This window comes from Oenanthe melanoleuca, chromosome 1A (assembly GCF_029582105.1).
Source record: "Oenanthe melanoleuca isolate GR-GAL-2019-014 chromosome 1A, OMel1.0, whole genome shotgun sequence".
Classification (NCBI taxonomy): domain Eukaryota; kingdom Metazoa; phylum Chordata; class Aves; order Passeriformes; family Muscicapidae; genus Oenanthe; species Oenanthe melanoleuca.
This window is the reverse complement of record NC_079334.1, coordinates 9552398-9575227: the sequence shown is the minus strand read 5'-3', so window position 1 is coordinate 9575227 and position 22830 is coordinate 9552398. Positions and strand designations below refer to the sequence as shown.

At 42.3% G+C, this 22830-nt stretch overlaps 1 protein-coding gene across 3 annotated transcripts in view; it reads left to right on the top strand.

The window, feature by feature from the left end:
• Nucleotides 1–22830, top strand: part of FAR2 (fatty acyl-CoA reductase 2) — a 119917-nt gene that overhangs the window by 87356 nt on the left and 9731 nt on the right. For all 3 annotated transcript variants that reach the window (XM_056516416.1, XM_056516415.1, XM_056516417.1), the window contains exons 3-9: nucleotides 3540–3715; nucleotides 6548–6727; nucleotides 11286–11463; nucleotides 12627–12671; nucleotides 17362–17480; nucleotides 18541–18608; nucleotides 21961–22132. In XM_056516416.1, the coding sequence (XP_056372391.1) occupies nucleotides 3540–3715; nucleotides 6548–6727; nucleotides 11286–11463; nucleotides 12627–12671; nucleotides 17362–17480; nucleotides 18541–18608; nucleotides 21961–22132 (938 nt within the window). The remainder of the gene's footprint in view (nucleotides 1–3539; nucleotides 3716–6547; nucleotides 6728–11285; nucleotides 11464–12626; nucleotides 12672–17361; nucleotides 17481–18540; nucleotides 18609–21960; nucleotides 22133–22830) is intronic.

The following is a 22830-nucleotide window of genomic DNA, read 5'->3' as shown; positions in this document are numbered from 1 at the left end:
CCTTGAAATATTCATGTTGTGGTGTAAGTTATCAATACTCCTAGAGAAGCCTGATTTCCTGGCACTTATTAAACACACCTGAGGAAAAAGGGTTGTCTACCTTGTCCACACTTGGCCACAAGTTTTTACTTGATTCTTTCTGGGTCAGTCATCAGTGCCTGATGGGGTGGAGGGAGATCCAGGAGTGCTGTCCAGAAAAGAAAGGAGTACCCAGGCCTTTGAGAAGGCTTTGACAAGGCTAAACTCATGCAAGCTCTTTTTTTTATAGTGAACCATGGCTTAGGCACTCCGCTTTTCATTACTTTGTATTTGCTTCACTGAAGGTGCCTCCTGAGGAAGATGTGAAGCCTTTGGCATTTTGCACTGCTCAGTGGTTCCTTTATTTCTCAGCTGTGCTGTTCCATAGATGTACAATTTGCCCTTTCTTTGAGGTTTTTGCATCTCTGTGGCAGGGAAAAATTTCTGATTGAAGGATTGGTAGGCAGAAACCTCTCTGAATTGTTCTATGTTTTAAGGCAAGAGCAGGAAACACCAAGAGCTGCAGATGTGCTTTGGAGCTTAGGAGGGCAGGAATAGGGGAAGTGTCCATCAGACACACCCAACTAGAACGTTGGGAGAAATTCCAGATGTCCTGTTTTCACATTTTTGACAGTGTATGGTAAAGACACAGAGATTTCAATGGTGGTATAAATGGGAATTGCCTGATTATAAAATGCAAAATAAATTCTCCCCTCTGTTGAGGGGCAGCACAGCCCATGCTGGACTTATCATCCTATTTTGAGGATAAAAATGAGAATAGCAGCATTAGGATGCTCAAAAAGACACTGCAGTCAGGGTAATGTTATAACTGGTTTTTGGTTTCAATAATACTGGATAACTTGAAGTCAAAGGCCTTTCCTTTCTCTTCAGTGTAATTTTGTGGCAGTCCCTTCAGAAGTGCTGCTGACCTGGCCAATCTTTTAATGTAATTTCAACAGTACATCAGGCCAGTCCACTGACTGTGTTTTATATTGGCAGATGGCTTCTGAAGAGAAGAGACAGAACAATCCTTAGGCCTCACACAGTTACTGGGGATTTATTATTTATGCTCTTGGCGAGTTCATCAGAATTTAGAGACGCAATTACAGTTTACCTTCAGACTAAGCATCATCTTTATGTTAAGTACTCCTTGAACTGCAGGAAGCAGTATAAAATAAGCTGCATTTGTTTTGCCTTTAAATCTTCCTTCATTTCCCTGTAAAGCACTGACAAGTCTGAACCCTTCAGCTTCCATAAAAGAAGCAGCAGACTTTGATTAAGCAGCTGCTCCCGTTATCTGATTTAATGGTGACAATGTACTGAATGTTCCTGTGGTGCAGAAGGTTTCCAAAGCAGTGTGCTGACTTGTGCACTTGCATTTGGAAATTGCCTTCATCCTTCAGAGGAATGCAGTGAATCATTGGAGTGGATGAAAAACTGCAGCAGCTGAGTGGCACGTGGTAGCAGCAGGCACAGAAGCCAGAGGGGATATTATCTGCAGTGGGAATGTCAGGAGGAGATGTAGGGAGAATTTAACTGTCCAAGGCTGGCACTGCAGAAATACTACTCTTGTTTTATATGCCGTGACTGAAATGGAGAAAGGGCTGATTCATTCTTTCTCTGCCTTTACATTATTTATGCTGAGCAAATAGGAAATAACTCATTTCATGGCATTTTCCACCCTCTTTGCAACAGAACAAATGTGAACTAATATTTCTGAGAGTCCCACAAGATAGCTTCGGTCTCACTTGTGTTTTCTGAGAAACCTTTCCATTTTGTGTCCCATCAGGGTTTGCTGGCATCTCTCAAGATATGATGTGTGTTTGGAGAGCCAGTGTAGCACCTTGTTAGAAAACAAGCTTTTTGCAGACATTTAGGGCTGTTGGTGCCTGGGAATTCAGTTCCTACAGTCCAGCCAGCTCTCACCAACACCTTTGCCCATTAATAACTCTCTCTAGAGATCTATTTTCTGGCCTAGCCACACTGATGAAAGATGTGTGCACTCAGATACAGCTGAGAAGAGTGAAATGGCTTTGTCTTGTCCTAACTTGGGCTTAAGTTTTTTGTTTATGAAGGATGTGCAGCTGTGTGGCAGTTTAAAATAAGTACAAAGTGTGTTGCATAGTGGAGAAGGCTAATGATTCTTTTATCACCTCTTCATCCCTAAGATCCTCAAGGTTTATCTAGATTTGCTTGTCAGATAAGCAGAAAGATGATGATCCCTTAGTCAAATAAACAAAAAAAATACTGCTGTTAGGATCAATTTAATCTTTCACGTGTCTCTTAATACGTTTAATTTATGTCACACAGTTTCTGCTCATACATAAGCACTGGGCACATTAAAGGCAGAAGAAACTCTAAGAAACAAGAGGCCATGGTAGTAAAGATATTTCCAAACTCGGTGTTACTGGTGTGTAGGCTACAGAGGAGGGCAGACACCCCTAAAACACAGAGCTGCTGAAAAGTCAGCTGGTCCATCCTCCTGCCCCAAGGCAGGTTCAGCTGTTTCCTGCCTGTCCTGGCACTGTTTATCTAGACACCTCTTAAAGGTGTCCAGAGGTGGTGTGGCTCATCCTTTGTATCCCTCAGTAATCACCCTCTCTCAGTATTACGTGTTCCTGTCAGTATACTTGTTACCTTGGAAGTGTGATTATCCTTTTGAATCTAGATTATACCTCTTCAGATCCCACAGCTGTTCTATGCTATTGATTCTTTCTATCTTTCATGATGTCCCTTTGCTCCACACCCACCCCCCGCCCCAAAAAAAAAAAAAAAAAAAAAGAGGATCTTTTTGTATGTAACAGTTTCTGTTAATTCAGTTGAAATTGCTCAAATATAATAATGCAGAAATGTGTCTTGGAAAGAGCCATGGATCATACTTGTAGGGAAAAAAAGTGCTGGAAGATGGCTTGAGAGGCCAACCAGCTGCACACATGTTCAGTTATGCAAAACTGCTGGTGGCCCTCAGCAGCTTCAGCAGTGGGGATTATTGAGATGTCCCATCCTTCCATCCCCAAAGCAGGTCCCCACTGGACTCCTCTGACATGAACAAAGAGTGGTAGCAGATAAGGAGCAGCAAAGGAAGAGTGTGCCCAGTTCCCCTCCTCTCTGCAAGTGCTTGGTAGAACCACCTAGCCTGAGCCTAATGCTGCACAGGCCTTCCCACTCCATACTCTGCCCTTCTGCTCTTTAGCTGCTCTTTGGTCCTACAGGCAGCCCTCAAGGTCAAGTAGCAAGTGGTTGCAGGAGATGTGGACACACAGGAATTTTGGTGGCTCTGTGAGGATATGAGTGGTGACAGAGAGGATTCATTAATCTCTTCAGAGCCATGCATTGCCCCCTATTTTTTGTTCTATTTCCCTTGCCAGGGAACAGGTGAATGGACTATTATATTGTCTCACCTGTGTCCCCCCAGACAGGAATTCCCTTTTGCATTGATTGATGTAATCAGACTGGCTGCTAATCAAAGCGATCTCAGCAGCCTAATTCTGTACCTGATCTCTCTCTGTTTGTGCTTCAAGGTCTTTGACAGGGTCCGAGAAGATTGCCCTAATTTCCACGAGAAGATTAAGCCTATTAATGCAGAACTCACTCAGCCCAAGCTGGCCATCAGTGCTGAAGACGAGGAGGAGCTTCTGACCCGGGTCAATGTTGTGTTCCACTGTGCAGCCACAGTTCGCTTTGACGAGCCCCTCAAGTACGTCCTGCTTCTCTGTGTGTGCTCAGAGTGATCCAGGGTGCACCATGGCACTGCCCAGAGCATCCCTTGCATGGCTGCAGTGCTAATTCCCCACTTCCATGTCTGTGCTGCCCGTGGTTCTGTCCTGAACATGCAGGGGGTGTGCTCTGTGCGTGTCAAAAGGGAGCTGTCTTGGCACAGGAACAGGAGGAGGAACTGCAGCATTGGGTTGTAATAAGGGAGTTAACTATGACCTAAAACTGGGGTGGGGAAATGTGTAGTTTAAGCCATCAGGGAGATGTTTTGGCAGAGCTGGAGACAGCTTGAAGTGAAACTGTGTTGTGTCTTTGTCTAAAGCTGGTGTTGTTAATGGCCTTTCTTTGTCACTGAGTAGCTGGAGAGGGAAATGAGCTGTGGTTTGAGAAAACAGCCCATCACCTTTAAAACACCCAGCTCTCACTGTAATTGACTGTTTACAATAACTGCTTGGTTTCTGAAGGAGTTCCCTTGGAAGTGCCTGTCCAGGCAGACTTTTCCATTAAGAAAAACCAGCAGAAATAAACCACTGGAACAAGATTAGATGTGTAAGTGCTTATGTGCAGATTGTCCAGTTCAACAAACCGAGGTGGATGATCTGCACTGCCAGATCCTTGTACTCTTTTCGAAAACACTAAAGCTGTGAGAGTAGAAAACACAATTCATCAACCACAATATCAGTCTTTATTTTCTCATAGGCTAAAGAGATATCCAATGTGTCCACCATAAATATTTGCTTTTTAGAACAACTAATTAGAGAAACACCAGAAAGAATGCAGCTCTTGATGTGATCTTGAGCCAATACATAAGTAGCCACAAATGTTCTTAAATCAATGCACAAATTAACCCACTTCAAAAATAAGTCTCAGTGGCATGAAACATCTAAAGGAAACCACATTTTTAATAGGGAGGATAGCTAGAAAAAAACTAAAAGTTTAAAAGGTCATCAGCTTGCAGGCAGTGGAGAAACTATTTAAAGACTGATTGTATGTGATCTGTCAAAATCTCTCTTAACAGAACAAGGAAAATGGTGATTAGAAGGCAAAATATGAGAAGTTCTTCAACTCAAATTATTCCTGACTGAATAATAAAATATATCAGATGGGTAAAAGTTTTACCAATGTGAAAGCACAATATTGCTGCTCATTTAAGAATTTCAAGCAGCAGCTGGATGACACAAATATAATTATTTTTTCAACATGGCAGAAGCTCCAAGATAACAAAAGAGTATGTAAAGCCAGTAGATAAAGAAGGGACAAAAGCATTGCTGTGAAGATGCTGGAGAAACAAGCAACGGAGACACTAAATGAATTATTGGCATCAACATACAGTACATTTAGGGAATTCTCCAGATGGAACTCTTGGGGGCAGAAAACTCAAAAACTGTGTTACATTGAAATATTAATAGATGCTGTTTTAATAAAAATAAAAAAAAAATAAAGAATGACAAAACAAACAAACCACCAGGGTTAGATGATGTTCCCTTTGAAGGCTAAAGGGCCTCTAAGAAACTCAGCAGAAATCTGTCTTAGGTCCATGTTATGAACGCAGTTCTGTTCCCCATTTCTCAGAAGGGATGCAGTCTGACAGAAATGTGCATAGAAAAGTAAGTTTTGTCTGAAAGGCAGCTCAAGTAGAAGTATTCATCCTGCTGGAAGAGCAGGAGAAAATAGGAATCCACAAAAAATTCTTCTCTTTAATTGTAGCATGTAAAAAAAAGTATCTCTGCTGTAATCCAAATACTGATCATACTCCTTAGCTGATGTTTTCATTCCTTTGGACTATTTACAATTTCTCTTCAACATAATTAAGTGTTTTTAGTGTACTCTGTGCTTGATGGCATAATTCCTAACACTGTACATGTCTTTGAAAGCTTCTACTCCTGGTCTGAGCAGATTGGATATTCCTGAGCCTGCTCCCTTCTGTACAGGAAAGGGTCTCTATTCCAGTACAAAGCATGCAGCAGAGTCTGTTGGCTGAGATCTGTTGCAGATTGTCTCTAGGACAACTTCTAGCTATTCTGAGTGCTTGAAGGTCAGTCTTGCAAACCAGGACATTCTTTCTCTTATGCTTATCAGTTCCTGTCTCTGTTCCTTGGGAACTTAAGCTGTTATCTCTAATTGTGTCTTCTTTGATTATGAGTAGTTTCTAACTGAATGGGAATGGGTTTAGATAAGATATTAGGATGAAATTACTGTAAGGTTCCTGAGGCCCTGGCACAGGTTTACCAAAGCAGTTGTGGCTGCCCCATCCCTGGCAGTGTTCCAGGCCAGGCTGGATGGAGCTTTGAGCAACCTGGGATAGTGGAAGATGTCCCTGCCCATGGCAGAGGGTGGGACTGGATGATCTGTAAGGTCCCTTCCAAGCCAGGCCATTCTGTGATGCTATGAATCTGTTTTTTATGGGCCCAAGGACCCTTTCCTGCTTTCTGAAACCATGTGTGCATCTAGTTTAGCAGTGGTCCCTCCAAAGAAGACTGAATGTGTACCATAGGAGCCACAGTGCCTCAGGGGTTAGAAATACATGTTGATTGTTCCAGGGAGGGGTGGCCAACATGTCACATTTAGAGATGTGAGTGAAGTCTTACTTGTATCCCTTCAAACTGAGTAAAAATATTTTGAGAGACATTCAGTGTCTAGAACAGCAAATCCAACAGTGATGCTTTCAAAGCTGATTTCACACTTGCATTTCACTGACACTTTCTGCTCCACCGTGGCCCCTGCTCTTCCCTGACTTCCCTTTCCATGATGAGGTTTGGGTAAGGCTCACCTTCATACATTCTTCCCAGTGAAATGCTTTTTGCTCCTTCCTCAGACATGCCCTGCAGCTGAACGTGATGGGCACGCAGCGGCTCCTCGAGCTGGCCCGGCAGATGAGGAACCTGGAGGCCTTCATCCACATCTCCACTGCCTATGCAAACTGCGTGCGGAAGTGCATCGAGGAGATCATCTACCCGCCCCCAGCCGAGCCCCAGAAGCTCTTCGACTTGGTAGAGTAAGTGGGACCTGCACTGCCCCTTCAGTGCTGCCTTCCCTTTGTCTGCAGCACACCTGGGACCTGTTCAGGAGCTGTTGCTGTTCCCGGGAACAGGATTGAGTGGGATTCCTGTTTAGCTGTTACTGCCGTTTCTTTGTGGTTTTTTTTATTGTCTGTTTTCATGAGAATCCAGTATTTAAAGTTCTGCAGCAGTGTATTGTCTGCCAGGAATGGAGTTGCTGCTTTCTGTAGCACTCAGCTCTGTTGATGCCTTAGTAAGAACTGATTTTTTTCCTATACCTTATTTATTTTATCTCTTCGGCTTCCCAGTGTTGTTTCCACTTCTTTCAGAGATCCTGTGGTATTTAACTGGATTTACATGGGCATGAGTAATCATTTAGGTTGGAAAAGACGTCTAAGATCACCAAGTCTAAGCTTTGACTGACCACCACTGTGCCAACTAAACCAGAGCCCAGAGTGCCACATACTGTTGGGTTTTGAACACCTATAAGATTGGTGACTCTACCATGTGCTACAACAGCTTCTTCCAATGCCTGGCCACCTTTTCAGTGAAGAAAATCTTCCTGATTTTCACCTTAATCTCTCCTGGCACAGCATGAGGCTAAGTCCTCTCAACCTGGACAGGAATACAGGGCTTTGATGAAACAACAAAAAACGTTTTGTTAACTGAATTTACCAAAATAAAGAATAATTAGAAAGAATAACAATATCAGCTGATAAAAGCCCCAGGGGACATTCTCCTTAAAAGAATTTTCCCACACACAACTGTTAATGTAGTTTCATTAATTTCTTAATGGGTGATATAAGCAACTGATCTGTGATCTCTTAACCTAAAGAGCTGATGTAAAATCTTTATTCTTCTTGATTTAGAGTAATGGATAATGAATATAATTAATACCCACTAAGAAAACTGTTGATTTTTTATTTTTTTTTTAAGAAAAGAAAAGTTTATCTTAAGAAATAATTTAACTGTCTAAGCACTACTCCAGAAAAGTTAGTACAAACAAGTTTTCTATTTGAATTTCTCTAGTAGCCCATATTCTTGGATATGTTTACTTCCAGCTAGTAGTCATCAATGATTTATCATTTATTCAGTAAGTGGAGCATGATAAAAACTTGAGAAATGTCTTAGTGCATTAGATCAATGGGCTCCCTGGCCTAGTACCTTGCCCTCAAGGGTGTCACTGGGAGATGTTATTTAGGGTGACTGCATCAGCCTGGATACTCCTTTCTGTTCCCCTCACAGAAAACTGAAGAGTCTCAGCCCTTTTACTGTCTCCTCATGTGCTGATGTTCATTGTCCTTCCTCTTTACCTGTTCTTTAACTTTGCTCCCTCCCTGAGATGTGGGGGCCAGTCAGAACTTCATGCAGTACTCAATATGCTGAAATTTTTATTTAAATAGCTTCAGAATGACACCACTGGTCTCATTCTCAGTACCTGATGATGGCCAGCATTTCACTGAATTGTTTTTTTTTTTTGTCTACTGCTGCTCACTGACATGGAGCTTTCAGAGCTGTCAGCTGTGATTCAGGAGCTTTTGCCAAGCTACAGTTGCCAGTTCTTAGCTCAGCAACCTCTAACACCGGTTCTGATAGACTGCTTTTCTCTAAAAAAATTCTCATATTTTTGCCCACTGACTTAGTTTCAAGTCCTTTGGTGTTCAATCCCAATTTCACTGTCCCAAAAAGCTTACCATCACTTGCAACTCTGAAAACAGTTAGTGTTGATGGCTCAGATTAAATAAAAGACTGCAGCATGGGTCTGATTGCTAGTTAGAGGTGTGGAGAAGGGCTTGGCTACCTCAGAGGTTGTTACTTAAGCTGCTTCATATAAAACACTTAAGAATTTATGTATCATAGCTTGAAATGCAGCAGAGAGGATGATGTTTGAGATGCACCTTTAATATTTGCCATGTAAGTGAAAGAAATAGTGTATATCAGGGTACAGAAGGTTTCAGAGAGGAGAATATCAGGTATCAGAATTTACCTTTAAAGGGGAGGGAGGGGAAACAGACAGGGAAATATAAATTACGTTCAGAAATGAGGAGAAATACAGATTATGTTTTGCATCAGCCAACTGTGGATGATTCCCTTCACGGTCAACCCTTGTCTTAAGGTGCTGTTCTGCAAGTGCTTTAAGAGGGATAATTGAACAACTGCATGCAATAACATCTATTTAACAGTGCTTTTGGCCATGCACTTGATATATACTTATGATTACTTATTCACTGGAAATCTCAAGGGGACTCCCAGCTGTTTCTTTTTCTGCTCTTATCCCTCTGTTACATCTTGCTGTTTAAGTTTTCTGATATTTAACCTGCAAGTAAACCCTGAGGCTTAAGCTGTGTGAACCAAAAGTCACACTTCTAAGTGCTGCCAGGCCAATAGGGGAAACACATAATCTGCTGCATCAAGCATGGTTTGCCTTAATCTAAAGCTGAAGGAAATCAGCTTTGAAGGGTATGCTGAGGTAAGGAACACAGCACACAGCAAAGTCTTGGCTGAAGCTGTGGCTTGGTTATTGCAGAAAATACTGATCCATCATTGCTTACAAGATGCAAAGCCATTAACACAGAAAGTTGTGTTTTCCTGTGGCAGAGTGACTTGGTACATATAATGGAGAAGTTATTAATTGTTTAATTTACATTGTTTGCTAGGAATGGGTAAATGCAGCAGTGAGCAGAAGCAGCAGCTTTTGTGAGTTAGCATTCCAGAATCTTCCAAGCAGGTCACAGAGCAGCTCCCTTTGCTGAAGTGTCAGCTCAGTTTCCCTGGTGGGAATGTTGGTCAGTCAGATCATCTGGCAGGCTGGTGCCCTTGGGACAGGTCCTCAGGTAATGCAGAGACCTCTCTAGAAGGATGAGGGAAAGGGGAAGTTGTCTCTGCTTGTGCTTCTACACCTGTCTTTGCTTTGTGAGAATGCAAATCTGCAATGCCCTATTGTGAAAATTAAATTAAAAAAAAAAAAAAAAGACTTGCATGCAGCTTAACCCGAGTTCCCAAATGAACTTAGTCTTCCTCCAGGCTCTGCAGAAGTAGCCATCTCCTTTTGGTAGGCTGGTAATTAGCTACTTCACAGATTCAAACAATAGCAGTTTAGCTGAGACCCTGAGGTTCAGTGGCTGCCTAAGCAGCTTTGCAAAGTATGTCAATATTATGTGCTGCTTTTAACCTCTGTGTAGTTCATATTTTATGTTCAAATCCTTTATTCTGCCTTGTTTCTGCAGCATGGGACCAGGCTTGCCAATTAAGGTGTTTGTGTCTCCATAGGGCTTTTTTATTCAAAGAAAAAAAAATCCTGTATACTACAAATGGTCCGATTTTTAATGCATTCCAAAACTGAGAGATTTGCTGCATCCCTGTGAATCAGTGCTTTCTCATACAACAGTTTCCCATCTGTGCCCAATGAGAGCCATCTGAAAAGTGCTGTGCCACTTGAGCCACCATGTCTTCGAAGGGTTGACAGGATCGAGCAGTTTTTCAGGTGTGACAGTCAGCATCATATTTCTCTCCCCTTGACCTCTGCCTTTTTCTGAAATTCAAGACAAGGAGGGGTGAAGTGAGGATCTGCAGGAAGCAGTATCCTTGCAATGCCCCTGGGAAGAGTCCACCCCTTCAGACTGAACTGTAAGTCTGTTGACTTAATTACAAATTGGATTATAGGAGCTAATCTTCGATTCTGTGGTGTAACACCAGGCTGCTGGAGCCTGTCAGGGACTGGCAGCAAGGGCTCTGGAAGCACAGCCAGTTCTTGTCCTTTAGACCCAGATGCTGGCAGGACCTGTGAGGTCCTGGTGCTGTGCCAGGGAAGAGCCTTTGGGCATTAGGCCCTTCCTGCAGCTCCATGGCGGTAAGGACTGCTTTTTAAAAGCTATCTGCATAACTGCTTCTGATGGATTAAGTTCTTGAATATCTGCAAAAAATAGAAAACAACGTGGTTGAGTTCTTTTGGGGTTTTTTGGTGGTTTGATTTTGGTTGGTTTTTTTAAAGCACCAGCAGTTTCCTGTGTGAACAAACCTGTGGAAAGCCTGCTAGAAGGAGCATCTAACACTGCAAATGGTGGAAGTCCACTGTTGGAATAATAACCTGTAGGACATTGTTCCAGCTTTTGAGACCTTTGTGTTGTTACATGACTTGCTAACTCTAGGTTACCCAGAATTTTCAGAAACATATTTGGGAGTCTACAGGGACTGTGTGGCTAAGGATGAGCACTGCCTAGTGGGATTCCTAGCTGAGAGAGCTCCATCAGGCTGTAGACCATGGCAATACTTATGTTACAGATTGCTGTGAAGCATTAACCCTGCAAGAGACCACTGGTGAGTTTGTAGAGGTACCTGAATTGGAGCTGGGCATGAAGCACACCAGGGTTTATTTTGCACTTTGAAGACAAAAGTAACCTTTTCCCACAGAGCTTTCTTTAAATCCAAACCTAAAATAGCTTTGTCTGGCTTATCCTCTGTTTCAGGTGAGGATTCCTGTCCCACTGGTCTGTTTTGCTCAAGTTGTCTTTTCTCCCTGCAGGTGGATGATGATGTTCTCCTTGTTTCCTGTAGGTGGTTGGATGAATCCATCATTCAAGACATCACACCCAAGCTGCTTGGGGAGTGGCCCAACACTTACACCTACACCAAAGCCTTGTCAGAGTACCTGATTCAGCAAGAGAAAGGAAACTTGAACATTGCTATCATCAGGCCATCCATCGTGGGAGCCAGCTGGCATGAGCCCTTCCCAGTAAGCATGAATATACAATTCCCTACCAAGAGCCTTTGGATGCAGCTGGAGCTGTGTACTGTCAGAAATTTGTCCCTCCTTGTAGCAGTGTCTTGACAGGTGTGTCCAGTTGATAGGGAAATGTGAGGAAGAGATGGAGATCCTGTGCTGGATCAAGCAAGACTTCTTCAGCATCTTCAGGAAGAATTCTTGTGAAAAGACCACATTTAAGCAGTAATAACAAGAGCTGTGATAGTTATAGTGCAGAATTCTGGGCTTGCAATTGATTGTCCATTCAGGCACACCAGGGGAGTTTTTGTGCTCAAAATGTGGGATCTGAGGGTCAGTCATACTCCTGGTGCATTCTGGTTGAGTACAAATGTCAGGCACTCAGTAATTAAATGCAGCTGTACTTTGGAATGAGATCATTCATTAAGCTAAATATACTAATAGGGATAACGTGCCCTAACATTGCAGCCAAATTGGAAAGGCAGCACAAAGTCACCTTTGGCTTTCATGCAGCCTGAAATGTGCCAGAGATGGCTGAGATACAGCCAAGGCTCTGGGCCAGGCTCCCCATCTTGGAAAGACAGAGAGCTCTGTTTGGTGTCACAACCTGTTCCAGGTCAAACAGCTCATCTCTGCTCTGAACTCCAGCTCCCACAAGTGGCAGCTTCCCTGACCTGAAGTAGGATAGGATTCAGAAGGAGTGGTGTGGTTTGGTTTGGTTTGGTTTGGTTTGGTTTGGTTTGGTTTGGTTTGGTTTGGTTTGGTTTTGGGGTTTTTTTCTTCCTTGCTTTAGAAATTAGCTGCAGTGACCAAATCACTCTTGGTGACAGTTGCACGCTGTCTGTCAAGGGAAAGTATCACTCCAGCTGTTTTCAGCAAGTGTGGCAGCACCAAGACACTGTGGTGTTTAAAACCAAATTTTATTCCTGAGGTCAGGAGATAGGAAAGAAGTGATTTCTAAGAACAAACTTATATTTTGTTGTTGATGAGTAAATTGGAGGCAGTGCATCCCCTGGTACTGGTTGGCATCCTGGCAGCTGTCCCGGATGGGCTGACATCCATCTAAGCTGGTGTCTCCTTCCTTCTTTGTCTCTGCCACACCACTATCATCATTTAGAAGACTGTGTAAGCAGTACATCATTGAAAGGAACACTAATCATTCTTCTTTTTCACAGGGTTGGATTGACAACTTCAACGGGACCAGTGGAATATTTATTGCGGTACGTCTAGTTACTATTTAAGCTCCCCTTAAAGCAGAACTCGAGTTACTGAAACAGCAATTCTGATGTTACTCTACAGTCCCACTTAGAAACTGTGTGCAGTAAAGCACTACAGGAGTTTTCTGAGTCTGGGAGAAAGATGTCACACATTTGCCACATATTTGTCAGCCAATAAGATCCAGAGGATGGTCTGTTTGTGCTGAGCTCAAAAAAGGATATTGAGAGTATTCGTGTTACTGGTTCACTAAAACGTGAATTGCAGTTCCTAAAAACCCTGAAAAAACTAAAGGTTTGGACACATTTGGCCAGATTTTCAAAGAAAAGGCAAAAGATGTATCCTTGAAATGAGGGTAATTCATGGGTGTTACAGCTTGAATCTTTTAACACAACTTCATTTTCCAGGCCAGGTTACCACACTGTCAGTACAAGGCAGCAGGATATATCCTTCCATTTGTCTCTGTGTGTATTGTTTCCAAATCCAAATTGTTATAACTTGTTATGCCTCCACATTAACACAGATCCTGGCTCCCACGTGCCACTGCTTTATACAGGATTTCTCCCTGTACAGACTACACCTAAATAATGTGTATGATTGATTCAGACTCTGCCAGTCACATGGATAATCTGATACATTTTTTCCTAACTTGATAAAATATTCCCTGTAAGATGAAAATAATCATTACAATTAATACATGAAAAAAGTTCCATATCTTTTCTCCTGCCTTATATTTTTTTTTTTTTTTCTGAACTAAAATCACTGCCTTAGGTCTCTCTGTCAATCCATAATGCTGTGTAGCTCTGGGCAGATATTTATGTTCTTGTATGAGTTGTCCAGCTTCATTAATTTGTCCAAACTATGTTCTAATCAGCCTGGTGCAGTGTATAAAAGGATTAGAGGTCTGCAATCATAGGAGAGCAGAATAAAATCCAAATATTATCTTGTTAAAAAAGCTCATTTATATCTGAAGTAGAGCATAAATAGAAACTGTTAGAGTTATGGAATGCACTGAACAAATAATGCTTTCATCTGAACCCCATCTCTGCATTTCAGAGGTATTCAATTTTTGTTCACAAATTATTGACTTCTAATCATGTCTCAGTTTCTTTAAAAAAGGCCTTCTATTCCTTGGTGACAGCTCAAGAGCTTGTACTGCCTCTCTGCTCTAGTCCCAGCATCTTCTGCTGGTTTCTGGGTTCTTTCATGATGTTATCAAGATCAAGGAATGTTTTGCAATTCCTTGACTTTGCAGATGCACTTCTTACATTTTTATGTAAGGTTCTAACTTTTGTAATGACACAAATTTTATTTTGAGCATTTTTTTGGCTTTGATTTGTTTGGGTTTGTTTGTTGTTTTTTTTTTAAATCATAACTTCTGATGATGTCTGTCACAAAATTTATCCAAAACTGATCCTCAAGAAATCTTTGGCCAGGTTTTCTATGTAGATGCAGCCTGTATCTTTAGATCCAAGCTAGCTCCATGGAAAACAAAGATCATGAGATTTTAGGGTCTCTGTGGGAAATAGCTTCTCTTTTTATATCAAAGATTAGACTTGCACTGAGATTTGAAAAAGAGCTGATATTTTTTGGTCCAGGTTTGAAGCTCTAAGGTTTCTCCGTATTAGTAGATAAAGAGACAGTAAAATTTATGTCATCTACACTGAGCTGTTGGGTGTTGAAATGTGGTCTGTAACTACATTGGGAGTTGGCCAAGAAAGACAAAAAACAATGACAAGGATGCAGGGTGTGGAGACAAAGTTTTTTGGAATGTTTTCCAGAAGGAAAAAGTGTTTATTATTAGGAACCCAGGAGACTTTTTTCTTCTGAAGGGGGGGAATTAAGTTCATGAATTCATGTGCTTGATTGTGGCGAGTTGTTTAAAAATGAGCCCTTAAAGGTGTGAGTGATGGGTCAGTTTGATTACCTGATAGTTGTGTCAGTACAACCAGCTCTCCTGGCCAAATGTATTTTAAACTATGATCATTAGATGAGTAGCTTTATTTGCTTTAATTAAGTTTTGAAAAAAGCAAAAGGGAAGTGGTTTTGGTGGTTTAGTTTTGGTGGTTTGTGCATTTGAAGTGTCCCTCCATACCAAAATACTTTCAACTTCTAACCAAGCTCATCCTATTTGGAGAGCTGGAGAATCCCCCAGATTCAGGTTTGCTTCAGATGATCTTTGATGTCCCTTGGGCAGAATCTGGACTCCAAATCTTGCAAAGACTTTTTACCTCAGTTGCAGTGTTTGAGTCTGATCGTTTCACTCCATAAATAGACACATTTCTTTTAAATATTCATGAAATATGGGAGTCCAAGTTGTTCCTGATAATCTAATTATGTTTCTTTCGCCTACAGTTGCTCCAGCTGCTGTGGGGAGCTGTGTTTGTTGATTGAGGAACAAAATGAAATTAATTACATTTCTGCTGGAGTGTAATTAAGGCATTTTGTCTCCCTGTTCCCTATTACATGCAGAGACCTTCCTCCCTGCAAGGCAGTGAAGCTGTAGGGCACAACTGGTTTAATTTGTGGTCTGGACAGTGACTGGCCAAAGCACCTCAGCTGAGAGGCTGTCCAGAAACATCAGACTCTGACCAGGAAAAGATTTTGGAAGCTTCACTTTGTAGTAGCTTCTATCTCACTAAAGAGAAAAATGTCAGCATCTATAAATAAAAACCAACCCATACCTGCTGGAAATACCACTGAACCATTTTTGATGTAAAAAGTAACCTAAAAAACTTAAACCTCAAGCCTTTGTTAAATACAAAACATAGGAAATCTCAAAATCATTCATGTGTGTATGACCATCACATGCTGCTCTGAACACATTTTGCAGCAAATCCATCAAACATCTTCAATTTGAAGACCTCAGAAAGGTCTTTAGTGTGAAAATGTGATGGTTGATCACACAGTGGTCTCTAGTGGGCATGTGTTCATAGCAGTGGAAAATTCAAGAGCTGAGCTTGGTTGCCTCCTTTGTTTCTTTCTGCCTTTTTTTCCCCCTTGAAAAAATGCAGTAGTAAGAACCCAAAAAAATCACAGTGATGTTGCAAGCTGAAGTTTTAGTGTCTGAGCCTATCCACAGTTCAGCTTAGGAGAGCAGAATTCAATGCATGACACAGGTTTGAGGAGGATGGAGTGATCCATGTGGGGAATCTGTACTGTTGTCTATGTCAGAGTCTGTGATCCCTCTGCCAGATGCAGCAAGGATGAGATGGGACTGCTCAGAAGTCCTAGTTCCTGAAAATTAAATCAGTCAGGAGTGATATTCTCTTGCTTGCAAGCTGTGAAGTGCAACAAACACATCTGATTGCAGAAGGGGAAAGGAGGAAGAGAACAGCCACCAAAATGACCCTGGAAGATAAACCCTCCCCCTCCCCCAGAGGGAATAGTGTCCCTTAAAATCCACCAATAGCCACTAGACAATGGCATGTGCTTTACAAGTTAATAGCAAGTCTTAAATGCTTTTTTTGTGACTTTTTTCCGCTCCTCAGACTTTAGGCAAGGGGTTTTCCACTACTAGGCACTTCCTTGGTTTCTGTAGAAAAATTTAATCTATTTTATAATGAAATTGGAGTTTCAGATTGTATGAAAATAACTTAAGAAAAGCTGTAACATTTCCTTTGCCCTAACTTTTAAATATTGATGGATCTGTAGCAGATGTTCTTTTGCTCCTTCACTCAGTCCTTTTCTCTGCTTTTGCATGGATCTAAATTACAAGAGCTTTTATTCTTTATTGCTTTACCAGCACTTTTATCCTCTCAGCTTTTTCCCTGGCTCTTCAGTTTCACTGCATTGTTTCCCACATGAGAAATAACTTGCAACCTTGACTCTGCCATGTGGTCTTTCTTCTCTTCTGTTCAGCCCTCATCCATGACACACCAATTCACCCAATTTCACCCCCATGTTTCTGTATTTTGCCTTGTCTTCTCTGATCCAGTCTGCCATGCTGTTGCCATGGCAGACTGTGGAACCTCCAAAGCCTGACTGGTCATCATGGAAACCCCTTGATAAGCATTTAAGTTAAATATATGTATTCTGGAGAGCCTGATCCCCTGAAAAATGCACTTCCAATCAAAGCAAGGTGAATTTTTTTTTCTTCCCTATTTCTTCTTTTTGGTTTTCAGTACTTTGTATTTGCACTGATTCCTTTTAGTGAGTTTTGGTGAGTGATGTGCTCTTCAAGGCAGGGACCATCCTTTGTATCATTGTGCATAACAGGCATTGGAAAAGAGGAGAGTGTGAGCACACCCAAGGGAAAGGTAGTCAGCTTTTCAAAAATCCTACTGGTGTCATTTCCAAAGTGACTGCAGTCTCTGAGAGACACTCAGACCTTTGTCTGCCTGTGTCATTTAAGAAAATGTAACTTCCAGTCATCACTGGGAACTTTACAGCAGCATGTTCAGATACATTTCTTTCCTTGGGTATTTCTTCCATAATGAGTTAAATTAGGGGTCCCAGCTTTTCTTGTTGTACACAGCACAGACATCATCACATTTCCAGACATTCTCTGAAAATGCTGGACAGCTGGATCCACAGGAGATCCATCTTAGTTGTCACAGAAACCAAATAATCTGCAGCAGAAAAAAACTTGCTACGGTGCTGGCTGGTGCCCAGTGCATTCTGCTGGAGCCCTGCCAGTGAAATCTCAGCCCAGCCTGCAGTTGTGAGTGTTTCCTGTCTCCCTGTGTCCCACAGGCAGGCAAAGGCATCCTGCGGACCGTCATCGCCAACAACGAAGCGGTGGCAGACATGATTCCCGTCGACGTCGCCATCAACCTGACCCTGGCAGCCGGCTGGTACACGGCTGTGCACAGGTGGGAGGGCATCCCTCTTCACAGCATTCCTCTGGGGCCACACCCCTGGGATGTTGGCTCCCTGCACTTCAGAGGGGTTGATTAAAAACTCTGCAGGAGCTGATTAAAAACCAGTGCAAGAGGCTGGTTGATTGATTTTGTGGTTGGTGTTTTCTCCCTGCGGGTGGGCAAGGACTGAGAGTGTAGAAGACTCAATAAAGGCAGGGTTTTGAGCTGGGAAATCTCTACAGCTATAGGTGAGACCTATTCCTTGCCTCTCAGTAGTCACTCTCTGAAGGCCAAGAGCTTTGCAGCAGTGGTTTTTTTTGGGCCTCCTTTTCACTGAGTTGCTTTTCAAGTGTCTTCTGGAGTTTTCTTGGTAAAAAAGCTCTCTGTGTTTTCTTTGAGAAACACTGTAAAATACAAATCTATTATGGGCTTACAGATTATATGATCTAAAAAAATCTCCCTCCTTTGCATTGTTGAGAAAAGTATGTAGAAGTGGTATTAAGGATTTAAGGTCTTTTCCTGTGAACCTCTGGTGTGGTCTTTAATCATTAGGTAGGAGGACAGAGAATAAACCACATGAATTATTTTGGAGGTTTATGCAACTCTGAGAAATTAAACCCAGGCAAATAAAAAGCAGAAGTGTCTTACTCTGAAAGACAGAGCAAGCCCTCTGAGCTGAGGGTAGAGCTACATCCAATAAGCTAAATATGGATCCTAAAAGGACCTTGAAGAGCAGCTCACCAGCTTTCCCCTCAAAGCATTATTAAGAAATCAATCAAATTAAAACTGTGCAGTTTTCAAGCGTACTGTAAGAAAAATGGTGTACTGATGTAATGACTTGACACCCTTGGCAAGGCAGGCTTAGATCAAGAAAACTGTTTGATTAATTCTTGACTTATGTTGAAGGAAGACATAAAACCAGTGTGATCCATGTTTAGTTCCACACCAAAAAATGCAAACTTTGGTATTAAAATGGGAATTTTCTTGAAATTGATTGATTTTTTTTTAATCTCTTCCTAAGAAAGGAAGTTTTTCTTCACATCTCAAAATAATACTTCTCTCTGTTTTCCAGACCAAAAAACCTGTTGGTGTACAACTGCACAACAGGGGGAATCAACCCTTTCTTCTGGGGAGAAATGGGTAAGGTCTCATTTAAATGGGGAACATCCATAGTGTTCCTTATAATTTGAAAAATTTGTTTCTACAGTTTAGGTGGCATTCAGTGTCTGCCATTCAAACTGCATTTTGGGGACCCAGCTGAATTGGGTGAGGGTCCTATGAGGCAAGGGGTACTTCCAAACCAAACCATTCTAGGATTCTGTGATATTATGCAAGTAAATTGGTCTTTTTTGCCCATCAGAAAATTCTGAACAGAAGTAACAGGTGTGCACTTGAGGAGGAAAACATTGAGATGACACGTAGGCTTCAAGAACAGTTTGTATTTTGACCATGAGTTTTGTGGGGAAAAAAAATCTAATTATTTTCATGGATGACTTTTCTTCAAGTGGATGTACTTCTAAGGCAGGGGTAAAAGAAAATGGAGACAGATCCTGACACCCTTGCAGAGATGAACTCATGCTGAAGCCAAGCAGCAGGATTTGTCTCAGCTGTGTACTGTGAAATACTGTGTACAGTTAGTACATGCATGGACAGATGCACTGGGCCTGGTTTAGTTTCTATTACCTCTGCATTAATACAGTGTTTTAAATACAGGAGGCTGGCTACTCCATCTCTCAGCCTTTGCTTTGCTTTTCCCCTTGCATTATTTACATGGCACACTAAGTCAGCAGAGAATGAGACCATAATTGCATTTACAGAATAAGTGTCTTAACAAAACAATGATACTTGGCCTAGCAGGGAAGAGGTTTCAGCAGCTGGCTGAGTGCTAAGGACATCACACCAAGTTCCTGGCTTTTTTTTTTTTTTTTTTTTTTTTTTCTTATAATGAGAGATAAAATGCTGTGGTTAGTCACAGACCTTCTGTGGCTTTTTCTCAGGAGTGAATGCAAAGCTCTTCACAAGCTGCTACTTCAGCAAAAGCCACCATAGCACCACTTTCTGAGGTTTGCCTTTCTTAACCCTTTTTCAGTGTAAATATACCGATGAAAACAGAAATGTATTAGTGCATTGTCATTTGTTTTATTCTGCATTTTATTCATTCCTCCTTTTATTCTGTTCTGCTTATAACTGTGGATTTAGCCATGAAATCATCTGGGTGCAGCAGCAGCTTCCCTGAGCAGCTCATCGCTGTGGTGGAACTGAAGGCAAAATTTTCTCCTTGGATGACTCTGTGAAGTTCTTCCATGTTGTAGCCACAGTTTTCCTGAGAGCAGCATGCTGCAGAGAATTGATGGAGTATTAAAATGCAAAATTTTGCCTTTAAGATGTTGCACAGCTGAAGACATGAGTTTGGGAAAGGTTTACTGCATCACGATTTTAGGACTTCAGCCATCCAATCTGAATTCTCAGTTCAGTCTCCTACAAATTTCTTTTTGGGAAACAGACATAAATTCTGTTCAAGGAGTCAGGGTGTGTGACTGGTCATCAGGGTGGAAGGTCCTGAGTGTCTGGCAGCTGCTGAGAAAGCAGGGAGGGGAATGGGAGTCACCTGGCGTTCAGGATTTTAGTGCAAAGCAAACATGAGGTTTGCAGAAGGAAGGGCCTGGGCTACCTGATTATGCCAGGTGACACCAGGATCTGCTCTGGGAGTGACAGGTGGGCACAAGGGAGTAGGGATTTTTCAAGGGGAGAAAGATCAAACACAGAAATTGAGGCTGGATTAGGCTGAGGATACCAAGGGTTGGGAGCAGAAGTGACTGAGATGGTGATGCTTTGAGTATGCTCTAATGATGAGCTTGGAGGGAGGGAGGAGAAGGAGATCTAGAAGAGAGTTTATGCTTAAACATCCATTGTAAGGCAGTTCATTCCAAAGCTCCTCAGACACAGATAAAAACTCCTAGTGTTAAAAGGCACCTTAACTGATTTCTTTCTTTTCCAAATAATGCCATCCCTTGGGGTTTTGCTTTTTCCTTACTTTCTCATTACTTTCCCTGCTGTTACAAAGATGTGGTCAAACAACTAAATTTTTGTCTGAAGAAGCATATTCTGCTTTGCTGCAATGTGAATTTGGTTAGTCTGACTTCGTGAAGTACATTTTGCAGTTTCTCCTCAAAACTAAACCTTAAAACAGGCTGGAAAAAGACGTACAACGTTGCAGAAATTAAGTTAAATTTATTCTTGACAGTCTACCTTGGTGAGACCTGTGTCTGATTCTTCCTCTGCAGAACCTGCCTTTGAATTGTAAGATTTGCTGCAGCATTTTTGTGTTGAGGTTGGAGGGGAAAGACTACCCACTAAGTCATTGCAGTAGCTCCTAGAGGTGACAGATTTCTGGTTTGGGTTTCTTAGAAGAAGTGCAGTGAAAGTCACTGCTTGAAGTGCAGTAATGAGCTGACCACAGACACTGGAGAATCCTGTCTGAATGTTACAACTGGAATCTCTTTATCTGAGGATGATCTGGATGTTTCTTGTGGCTTGCAAATTCTCATCTGATTTTCTATTTGTAACATAAGCTTAGAGACTAAACTATAATATGAGCACAGATTGATGTCGTTAACTCTCAAATCAGTTTTTTAGAAAGTGAAAAAAGCCTACATATTCTTCTTTCTTGAGCTTGCTGGGGCTCGGGAATAGGAGCACCATCTGTTTATCAGTCCCTAGGATGATAGTCTTACACTCAACTACTGCAGTTCTATTAAGCCTCTGCAATATGCAAATGCCCCAGATATGCACATCTAGATGCCACTTTGTGGCACTGTGCCATTGCTGAAGCTCAGAATCAGACCCAGCATATTTTGTGCCTTGAAGTGCAAAGGGAAGGGAAGATTCCCACCCTGTCCTTTGTTTTAGAGTTAAGAATGCGAGACAGTTTGCTGCCTTAGAGCATCCAGAGGTCTCCTGAAACAGGCAGACAATTGATGGTGTGGGTCAGATGTGGTTTAAAAGGATGTAATGAAGTCTTTTTAAAGCTGTTACCCTCTGTAAGCAACAGACTAACTCAGCCATCAGCCCTTTGGAAAATCTGATTGAAAACTAGAAATGTAATTTTTATTTTATGCTAGCAGATCAAAGTTTGCTTTCAGTGACCCAAAGAAATGTTAGCACTTACCAATTTCTTTCACATCTGCAGGTGAAAGCAGAACTGCAGCTCCTTAAAGCTCTTAGAGCTGCCTGCTTTTCCTTCTTCCTTGGTGGTTTGACCAGGAGGTTTTTGTCTGCTGGTGTTAAGTGTGGAGTGGGATCGGGTTTCAAACTGGTGATAGATGGAGTCATCAATTTTCATGGCAGAGGGACAACCTGGTCCAGGCTCTGGTGCCACAGTTCAGAGAGCTGTGGGCTGGAGGTGTAAAGCACAACTTGGGCCGTGCTGCGCCAGGGTTGCAGCCCAGCTGGAAGTGAGTGACTCCAGTGACAGATGCCTGTTCCCTTGCAGGGCAGTACGTCATGTCCACGTTCAAAAGGAACCCCCTGGAGCAGGCCTTCCGAACGCCCAACGCTCACATGACCTCCAGCTACTTGATAAACCAGTACTGGATCACTGTCAGCCACAAGGCACCCGCCATCCTCTACGACCTCTACATGAGGCTCACGGGGAGAAAGCCCAGGTGAGAATGGTGCCCTCAGCCTCCTGCACGCCTGCCACTCCTGTGGAGAGCAGAGCTCACACCAGTGATGAGAACTGGAGTCCTTCAGCTTCTTCCCAAATCCTCCTCTTGAGGAAAATGCATGGCTGTAGCTAAGCACAGCCTAGGGCTCGCACGCTTCCCACCACCTGGAGAACATCACACCTTTTGAACTCAGTTTTACACAGAGCTTCCCAAAGCAGAGGGTGGTCTTCTGTCTTCTCTATATCCAGATCAGCACCACTTCAGGGATTACCCCTATCTGGCATGAGTTTGCATAAGGACTTTAGACTGGCAAGCTTTAGAACATACAAGCTAATACTTTTTTTTCCTGTAAATCTAAGTAGCTGTTTCCAGCACTGGCCTGAAATCTAGGAAGCAGTTGTTCCTGAGTATGATTAAATTCTAATTGTATTTAGGAGGGCAGCTCACCATTACAGGTGGTATTTGAGCCCTGGCAGTGCTATGGCTTGGAGGAACAGCAATATCCATGTCCCATGTGGAAGGAATCCTCTTGTAAGAAACGTTACTCCAGACATTGTCCTCATTTCCTCCCTGCCACCACAGAGGAGGATTTATTGTGCAGTGTGAGAACAGGATGCCAGAGCTGTGTTGATGTCTGCTCCTCTGCTGCTAGAAAGCTGGCTTCAGCTGTTTGCAAGAAATCCCTGGCATTGCTC